This window comes from Conger conger, chromosome 2 (assembly GCF_963514075.1).
Source record: "Conger conger chromosome 2, fConCon1.1, whole genome shotgun sequence".
In the NCBI taxonomy this organism is placed as follows: Eukaryota; Metazoa; Chordata; class Actinopteri; order Anguilliformes; family Congridae; genus Conger; species Conger conger.
Genome location: NC_083761.1, coordinates 65,786,143 through 65,795,656, shown reverse-complemented (window position 1 = coordinate 65,795,656; position 9,514 = coordinate 65,786,143). Strand labels below are relative to the sequence as shown.

The 9,514-nt window shown below is 39.6% G+C and overlaps 1 protein-coding gene across 4 annotated transcripts; it reads left to right on the top strand.

Moving 5' to 3' along the window:
• The first annotated feature begins 876 nt into the window (after positions 1-876).
• Positions 877-9,166, top strand: prkar1ab (protein kinase, cAMP-dependent, regulatory, type I, alpha (tissue specific extinguisher 1) b). 4 transcript variants are annotated; one of them, XM_061232041.1, is made up of 12 exons: positions 877-939; positions 1,277-1,427; positions 2,619-2,811; positions 3,189-3,356; positions 3,649-3,740; positions 3,838-3,899; positions 3,990-4,036; positions 4,282-4,440; positions 4,660-4,720; positions 5,037-5,158; positions 5,422-5,503; positions 5,895-9,166. In XM_061232041.1, exons 3-12 carry the CDS (start codon positions 2,638-2,640, stop codon positions 6,065-6,067), a joined length of 1,140 nt encoding a protein of 379 aa, XP_061088025.1. In that variant the 5' UTR covers positions 877-939; positions 1,277-1,427; positions 2,619-2,637; the 3' UTR covers positions 6,068-9,166. The 4 variants fall into 4 exon arrangements, with proteins under 4 accessions (XP_061088025.1, XP_061088024.1, XP_061088027.1 ...); XM_061232040.1 differs by having other exon boundaries at positions 904-939; positions 1,263-1,427; XM_061232043.1 differs by lacking the exon at positions 877-939 and having other exon boundaries at positions 1,132-1,499.
• Positions 9,167-9,514: the final 348 nt, after the last annotated feature.

Here is a 9,514-nt window from a genome sequence, read left to right as displayed (position 1 = left end):
TGAACACCATACAGGTCAGGCTCTTTATCATTTTCTTTGGATTTTTTTTCATTATCTTCCTGATGGTTAGTTTAGCAGCCAGTGTGATCATTTAACAATGTACTCTTTTTTACGCAGTTGTTTGCAAAATAGAACAATAAGCACAATATGAACTTTGGGATTTTATCATTCATGGCATGAATAGCTATATCTGACATAGTGAAGCTTACATAACCCCTCTAAACATGAAACATCTAATTAAGATAAATTAACTGCTTAAATTCTGAGATTGCAGTTATGGTTGGGATGAAAACCAGCATACACAGGGGACTCCCAGGCCAGAGTTTGGGAATTGCTGCAGTACTCGGGCCACCAGTTTGTCTGCCCTTGTTTTCTGAAATTATGCTTCAGTCCTCTGCGACCTAGAGGTCATGATAACCTCTTTGTCAAGCCCCTTCTCAAACGATTATCCCATTTGTACTACCTCGATAATCTAATTTGATAAAGTAATTGGCACTACTTAAGCACAGGTGATGAGTGACAGCAATGGTTAAATTCACTTTGATTACTTACGATTGTGTACATGCTGCAGTATTTTTATATTTTGTTTAGGGGCATGCTTTATTAGAATGCCCACATTAAGAATGAGAGCAGTTATACAACAAGCACACAATTCCTTTTTGGATAAGACACCCCTGCTTTATATGGATACATTTCTCTTTTTACTACAGTGATACTTAATCCTGGTCCTGTCGAGCCTCAGAGTCTGCTGGTATTTGTTTTTTTCCTTAAGGCCAGTGACAAATTACAAAGCCAAGAAGCCAGGTGACCAAAGTTAACTTTGCAATCAATTGCTTTTTAAATTTTGCCCTAAGGCAAACACCACATGCTAGCACACAGGAGCCTTTTTTCTGTAGGGGCATCCTAATGAGCAGAGATGGAATGTCTAGGGCTCAGAAAGTAAGTCCTGGCATATGTGTTTTTCACCCATGAACTCAGCCAGCTGATTTCACTAGTTAGTTCTACCCTCTAGCTGAATAATTGTGGTAATTAGCAAATACAGGTGATTGGAACAAAATACCTGGGAGGAGTTTCAGAACCTGGGTTATCCAGCTCATGCTTAATTTTTTAAAGGAACGTGTGGCAAAAATGAAGCATGCTTTCTCGACACCTTTTTGCCATGAAATTAAGACACAGACATAGCCTTGCTTGCCATCTCTAGCTCTAAAATAAGAAAACACCATAATCTCCGTTTTCCTCCAAATGTCACGACTACGATTCAGTCTTTCTCTTTAAGGTCGTCAAGGGTTACCACAGAAATATGACGTCTACAGCTCCTTGGTCAGAACGAGGCGAATTGACGTCAATGCACGTCTGTCATTGGTCCTGATCTGTTTCCGGTGTGGCAGCCATTCAAGGACTGGGGAAAGAGAAGCGAAGAATTTGAGGTAACGGTAGTCAGTGTCTGATAGGAAATTATTTTTTAAGAAAGCACAGCAGGGAAAGTATAGTTCACCCTGGTAAGCTATAAAGAATTTCGTTCCACCACCAATATTTTGCGCTGAATAGTTATGTACACGAGGGAGGCGTTTGAGACAGCCAACGGAAAGTGTAGCCAGCGCCTCCTGTTTGTTATGATAGAATTTCAAGATGGCGTCAGATGGAGACCGCTACACGGCCCAGAAAATGTTTATTTGATTCTGAAAGTTATTCGTGAGAAATTGTGCCATTGTAGTACATTTATATAGTCCATACTTGTTTTAATGTTTTCTTCAACCGCCTCGAATGACATTCATTTGAGGTCTGCATTCGCTGGGCTTACGATGTAACGTTAACCGTATTGATCGTTCAGCTTGGGAGCTAACCTTTGCAAACCAGTAGCTAGCTAGCTTGCTAAAGTGCCTGTCAGATTTATTTTAGCGATGGCTTTACCGCTAGCTATCTACGTTAGCTTGTGGCGAAGAATCTAGCAAGCTCACGTTCGCGTAACGTTATACGGTAACTTTGGTGCTCGCCAGGTAACGGTCTTCCTGGTGGTAACGCTGCTGGAAAAACAAATGATCCTGCTCAGTGATGCTAGAAGTTCTTCCCTGACAGTAGCAGTGTGGTACCCAGGGTTAGGCTAGCTTGCTAACTACAGGGAATTACAATGTTACCGTATTAGCTAGCCATCTTAACTCCTCGGGTTTGAGATTTAGCTTGCTTGTTACATAACTTTAACTGTTAGCTAACTAAGCTGGTAAATATAGTCGGCTAACATTAGCCGATGGTTAAAAATAAGAGCGAGTTCTTTAACTAACTTAGACGTCACTGTATAACCTGTTATCTCGTTGCCAGACCGTCAATAAACATGCTGGATGGATATCATGCTTTGCCAAACATGACATTGGCCCATAACGCGATTATTTTTAGTGAAGTTAACTAACAAACGTAAATGTAAAAGGAATAGTGGAGGTGTGAAAGAAAAGCAAGTTGTCTATGCTTAATTCGATAACTGTAATAGAGCACGGTAGCAGTCTCGTCACCCTGTGCATCATTTTTGTAGTTTTAATAAGTATGAATCAGTCATAAGTTTGTATGCATTACAGAAAATGTTTATGCAGACAGTAAATTGCTGTCATGTTCCTCCTGTGGCCCAGATCTGCTCAGAAGGTTACCATGGCATCCAGCAGCACCAGCAGTGAGGAGGAGAGGAGCCTTCGGGAGTGCGAGCTGTACGTGCAGAAGCACAACGTGCAGCAGCTGCTGAAGGACTGCATCGTGCAGCTGTGCACCTCACGGCCCGACCGGCCCATGGCCTTCCTCCGAGAGTACTTCGAGAGGCTGGAGAAGGTGGGAACGCCGAAAACTCTTTAGAGTAAACATGGCTGCCCTGTGTCCTCTTTGGTCGTGTTAAGCATTGTTGTGTTAGTAACGTTATTGACATTGTGTGGTTTTTATGGGTATGCGGTTATACCTTTAACCCTTTCAGTCCCAAGCCCAATATGAAGTGGCTCCACCCAAATACCAAGGGGTTTTGGCTTTGGTTGAGAGAATTAAGTAGGGTTTTAATAGGGGCTGAAATGGCATGGCACTTTGGCACTCTTGGGATTTTACGATAGTTATGCTCGAGTGCCATACTCTTGGGACTGAAAGGGTCAAGAGACTAGTTTAATGACAGTCCTGAGTGACATACGAGTATAAGCCAATGATTGGTGTTGTTCTCACAGGAGGAGGCCAAACAGATTCTCATCCAGCAGAAGTCCAACTCTCGCTCAGACTCGCGCGAGGACGAGGTCTCCCCTCCCATGAATCCGGTGGTGAAGGGCCGGAGACGACGTGGCGCTATCAGTGCAGAGGTCTACACGGAGGAGGATGCTGCCTCCTACGTCAGAAAGGTGATGGTAGCTACATCAATCTTTTCACCATTACTCTCCTCTTTTAGATGCGTTCTGCAACAATATTATTTTTTAGAAAGGCGTATGGTAAAATTGTATTGTATAGATTGCACCGATTAATGTCTGCAAATGCAAGTGGAAATGTTTAATGTTTTTTTTATTATTACTATTATTCATTTTGCTATATTTTCAATTTCTATTTCTTATAATAATTCTCCAATACTTCCTTGTGATATAATTGTTTTAAGCTGATATACTCAATATATGTATCAATATATTTTTCTTAATGTAGGTTATTCCCAAAGACTACAAAACAATGGCTGCTCTGGCTAAAGCAATTGAAAGGAATGTTCTGTTTTCTCATTTGGATGACAATGAGAGAAGGTAAGTGGAAGTGTATCCTGGCAGAGGACGTTGCATTCAATCATTTGGAATATAATTTCTAGTGTTATACCGACCTAATGCTTATTTATTTTTTCAGTGATATCTTCGATGCTATGTTCCCTGTCACCTACATTGCTGGAGAAACTGTCATTCAACAAGGTTGGTCTGCGTATTTTTGATAGTAGACGTTGCCTATCACTTCCAGAATAAACCCTTTTCCATTGACAAATATTTTGTGTCCATTTTCAGGTGACGAAGGGGATAACTTCTATGTCATTGACCAGGGGGAAATGGATGTGAGTATTACTGAAGGCTTGATTCCCTTCACAGTGAAATTACTCAAGATTTGCTATTGGGCTTTCTGTTTGGGATTGTCTTGATCACAGCCATAGATGAATGGTTTCTCATAGTGGAATTTGGGATTTAAATGCTTTGGTCTTTCTGGCAGATCCAAAGTAATGTGCCGCAGTAAAAATAATGATAATGTATGTTTTTGTATTATAACTGTATTGTGTGTCACACTGTTTATTATCTGTGGCAGGTTCATGTCAACAATGAGTGGGTCACTAATATTGGGGAGGGGGGCAGCTTTGGGGAGCTGGCCCTCATCTATGGCACCCCCAGAGCAGCGACTGTGAGAGCCAAGACCAATGTCAAGCTGTGGGGCATCGACAGAGACAGCTACAGGAGAATACTGATGGTGATTACTGCCTGCTCACGGAGTCATTTATACTGCAATAAATATTGACTCGTATTGAATATTGCAAATAAATATTGACATGTAAAAGAATAGCCATGCCAAGATCATGTCATGAGATGTGAGGTGTAACTTAACTGAATGATGTCTGCAATGTTTATTTTGACTGTGAGCAGCTAAATTACACAATTCCTCATCCTAACACTGGGTCTTGTCTTTCAGGGAAGCACTTTAAGAAAGAGGAAGATGTATGAAGAATTCCTAAGCAAAGTATCAATTTTAGGTAATGGCTTGTTATGCTCTTGTGGTTGGTAGTTTTATTTTGGTTGGCTTTGAGGGCATGACCTCTGTTTGGGTGTGCTGTTATTCTGGTCCTGCTAGTCACATTTCCCCTTTGCAGTAAGATGTCTGCTAGCTTTATCCTGTGTAGTGCAGTAAATATGTCAAAATGTAACCGTTTTTTTTTTATTTTTTTTTTACGTGACTTCTTCTGGAATAGCAGTTGTAGAATAGCAGTTTGCCTTGTATGTAGCTGTTTTATAAGGAGATGTGAATGTTGCTGTTGTGATTGAGCTGGTGTGACTGACTTCCCTCTGCAGAATCACTGGATAAGTGGGAACGCTTGACTGTGGCCGATGCCTTGGAACCAGTTCAGTTTGAGGATGGACAGAAAATTGTTGTTCAGGGGGAGCCAGGCGACGAATTCTTCATCATCCTTGAGGTAGAGTGGTAGTTTAACTGCGTTTTAGATGGTTAATCTTAAAGCCCGTAGAGACCTTTTCTCTTTCTCGTTTTCTATGTATTGATGTAGGTTTTTATTTTTATTTTTATTTTTTTACTATGAACAATATGTTCCAGAAAATAGAACCAACATTGAGTGATATATGGCAGGTATTTGTAGCTTTAGCTGTGCTTTGTGTGAGGTAAGGCATGGGGAAAGGTATTGTCCGTGTGTTTATGGTAGTTTGCTGGTTGTGTCTGCAGGGTTGTGCAGCCGTGTTGCAGCGCAGGTCAGAGAACGAGGAGTTTGTGGAAGTTGGTCGGCTGGGACCCTCGGACTACTTTGGTGAGTGTTGTTCTTCAGGCACCGAGAGTTGCTGGCCTCCAGCGCTACCCATATTTGTATGCTTACCATGAAAATAAGGTCAAATTTTACTACTAATAGCAGTCAGCCTCCCTTCTTCCCCATCAGGCAAATATGTTTTATTTTTTCATTCAGACAATCTATTATCTTTACTATGAAAAGGCTATGTCCTGTGTTGTGTGTTTTTTTGGGGGGGCAAGTTAAGATGAAAGAAATAAAAGTGGCCTTGGTCATTTCTGCCTCTGTTTCTCAGCCCAGGGGAAGGGGATATTGTTCTACTACAACCAATCAGTGGGCTTGCTCCCATTGTAAGTCAATTGAATTCTTGTTCTTTTTTTTTGTCTTTGTCCCTTTTTTGTCTTCTCATCTTCAGGTGAAATAGCCCTGTTAATGAATCGCCCTCGAGCCGCCACCGTGGTGGCTCGTGGACCCTTGAAGTGCGTGAAGCTGGACCGTCCTCGATTCGAACGCGTCCTGGGTCCTTGTTCAGACATTCTGAAAAGAAACATCCAGCAGTACAACAGCTTTGTATCATTGTCTGTGTGAGTGTTTCCCAACCGTTCCCGTAATGCAGGGTCCACCAATGCAATCTGCGTTGTCACCATTTTCTTGTTTTTATTGGCTTTTATTTTCAGGTTTTTCCCAATATCCCGCAGCCCTCCAAAATCACTGCTTTGTCTGTCTGTTAATATGTTAATATATACCCAGTGCAGAATTTTACATTTATTTGCTATGACTATGCTTCCACATGGCAGAATGTCTGGCATTTTTCTTTAGCAGGAACAGCTGTGGTTCCCTCTTTCACCTCGTGCAGGTGAGGGTAGTTTGAATTGCTTTGAAAGGGTAATACTACTGTAAGAAGCTGTTCTAGAACAGGTAGAAATTGGAGAGAAGTTTTAAAATTTGTTCAGTGTTTTGAGGCTTCAAAGACCTTTTTAAGGCATTTGAATTTGTATTGTTATTCAGTATTTTGAGATTTGGCATCTGTAGCTTAAAGAAAGTAAGACGCTGCCATTTTGTTTCCTAATAGTTTATTTCAAGGGTACTAGGAAGTGCACCATTACAACCATGGTGACCTATTTTTTCTTTTTCTATTAAATGGTTAAACATACACTCCGTGAACAATATTTTAGGTATTTATTAGACTCAGTTTCTGAGATACTCAAACAGCCTGTCTGGCACCAACAATCATTCCATGGTCAAAGTCACTTGGATCACATTTCTTCCCCCATTGTGACATTTGGTCTGAACAACAGCTTGAACCTGTTGACCACATGTTTTAGTTGTTGCCACATGATTGACTGATTAAATATTTGCATTACCCAGCTGGTGTACGGGTCTACCTAATGAATTGCTCACTGAGTGTATATTAGTCAATTAAATTATGAAGCGGTATATGTTTTGCACAGTTCCAGTGGTATACAAATATGATCAACAATGTTTATATGCGCCTGCTACTCTTCAGTGCTGCAATGTGCCCCCGTAATGTAAGGAGGTTGATGTCATCATCCCTACAGACTGCTCTTTAAAACATCCCTTTCCCTTCTGTAGTATCCTGTGTTTTGGTATTCCTTTATAGCTTGTCACAAAGTTTATTTCCTGTTACCAAATTTCTTAGCAAGGAAGGGTGTGTCTGAGTATCATCTCCACTGTGGTTTTCTGCTTTCTGACTCAAGAGTTCAGTACCGAGTTCTGAAATACAGTTACCAAGCTAGTGCCAAATATTTCATGATGGCTTCTAGCGACACCATTAGCCTGAATAGCCTGGATAGTATACATTTGCACCCTTAATGTACTGTAAAGTGCGTTTATAATGTTTGTGTCAGTGAATTGAGCTGGTTTAATGAAGTCCACAATTTAAGTATGAGGAAATGACTTGTGCTTCTTCTAAAGTCATGGATGAAGGTAACGCAAAACCTCAGGTGCTGCAGATGATGTAAGAACCTTCACTTCTATAACCGAACTGTCAAATACTGCTTTGACCCAACATCAGTTGCAAAAAAACTGCCTGGTGGTACATGATGTGAGTGAACGTGCTAGCGTATGGACAGCAAGGAGTTTTTCCATTTCATTCTGTTACCTGAAAGAAAATGTATTGAGTCTTAAGTGTATTTCAGTATTTACCAGTTTTGTTACATCTCAGTATGCAACAAGTGACAATAAGAATTTTTTACAACAAATTCCACCATTCTTTAATGTATTGTAACCATGAATTCCTTATCATTGTTATTATGACTATATTTTGATGTAGAGTGAACAAGTAGAACTATGGTGACGGATGGGAGTGACAAGGCTCCAAGCAGGTAGTGTACAGTTAAATATTTTGTAAATGCTTATTTTTCCATAAATTACAGGTTGCCCAGTGCCATGACTTATATAACCTATGTTATATTATCTGCAAACAAATGAAAGAGTATGTAGATTTGTGTATAACTGTCATAAATTAATATTTTGTCTGTGTGTAAAATACACACGTATACATGATTGACTGATTTTATTGAACATAAGTTATACAGAAGTATTCAGATTATTTTGTAATAAAACATCACAAATGCTTAGAAGTCAGAACAGAGGTTTATTATTCATATTGCAAAAACATACTTCCCACTAAACAAGGGTGTGTGGTAATTCTGATAAAGTGGACATTGTTACATATCTCAACTGTTTCTTCTCTGAGAACAGAGATGAAGTGTTAAAATTTGGGAATTATTGGGAACGGTTCACTGCCATCATCTGTAATATGTTTGGAAGATAATTTATTTCAAATTATTTATGAATTAAAGACTTAATTACTGATAATTTCTTCACAAATATTAATTGTAACCTTTAGGAAGGTACATATAAGCAGGCCATGTAATTTTGCATTACAGCACTCGCTAGTTTTGAATGATCACTTCATTCAAGTTAATGTTCAATGGATGGACAAACTGCTTTTCTTGGTATATTGTTTTTGAGAGCAACTTCATTTAACTGAGATGTTTATCCAAGAACTTCAACAACATGGATGGATACTATCTATATATAAATACTGTACATGCAGTACTGAAAACACCAGCAGTGTGTTTGCAGAATTATGATTTAATTTGCTAAAATGGCAGAAGTAGTACTTGGCTGATTTACTGTGGTTGTGAACGCACAGTTGGAACACTGGTTTTCTCCGATAAGTTCAGGTTGTTTGCCGAACTGAACATATGAAGGAAATGTATTTGTTTTGGTTCTCTTTTTATATTTACGCCCTGTACCTTTGGCTTCCCTTCCTTTTTATGCTAAAAAACACATTTTCTTGATGAAGCGGCCAGTACGTTTGAGTTGAATATTAATCACATTTACAGCTTTATAAGTCTGTGCAATCCGAGTATGTATGTATGTGTGTGTGTGTATGTCTGTAAGTATGTATGTACAAGGGGAAAAGTCAACATAGTTTGCCTTAGCTTATGTAACCAGGATGTAGAAACTCCTGCTTGCCCGACCTTCAGCAAGTTTGTGAAGCCTGCAGTCATGAGCTGTTGGCTGTCAGAGGACCATTTTTCTAATGTTATCCAATGACTGTATACGGTTTGATTTACTCTATGTGCTAAAACTATTATCCTTTTGCTATAGATTGTCCTAATGGCAGGTCAAGCAATAAAAGATTGAATTCTTAAATCTTGAGTCAAGCCTATTTGTTCATTGTGGTGGCTTTTTTTTTTTTTCTCTCTCTTTATCATCAAGGGAATTAAGCCCTTTGGCCTGGTTTCCCAGACATGGGTTAAGCCTAATCCTAAACTACAAGAAAATTTCAATGAGGATCTCCATTGAAAAGTTTTTACACTTGATCTTGGCTTAATCCGTGTCTGAGAGCCCAGCCCCTTTTTCTTTTCTTTTTTTTTTGCAGTAAATGAAAACAACTACTATTCCTTAAGTTATCAATTTAATTTGTGTTCTTTTGAAACTTCCGAGCCAGTAGTAAGACTAATGTCATTTAATTATCCAAACACTGTGGCTGGGTGTCTG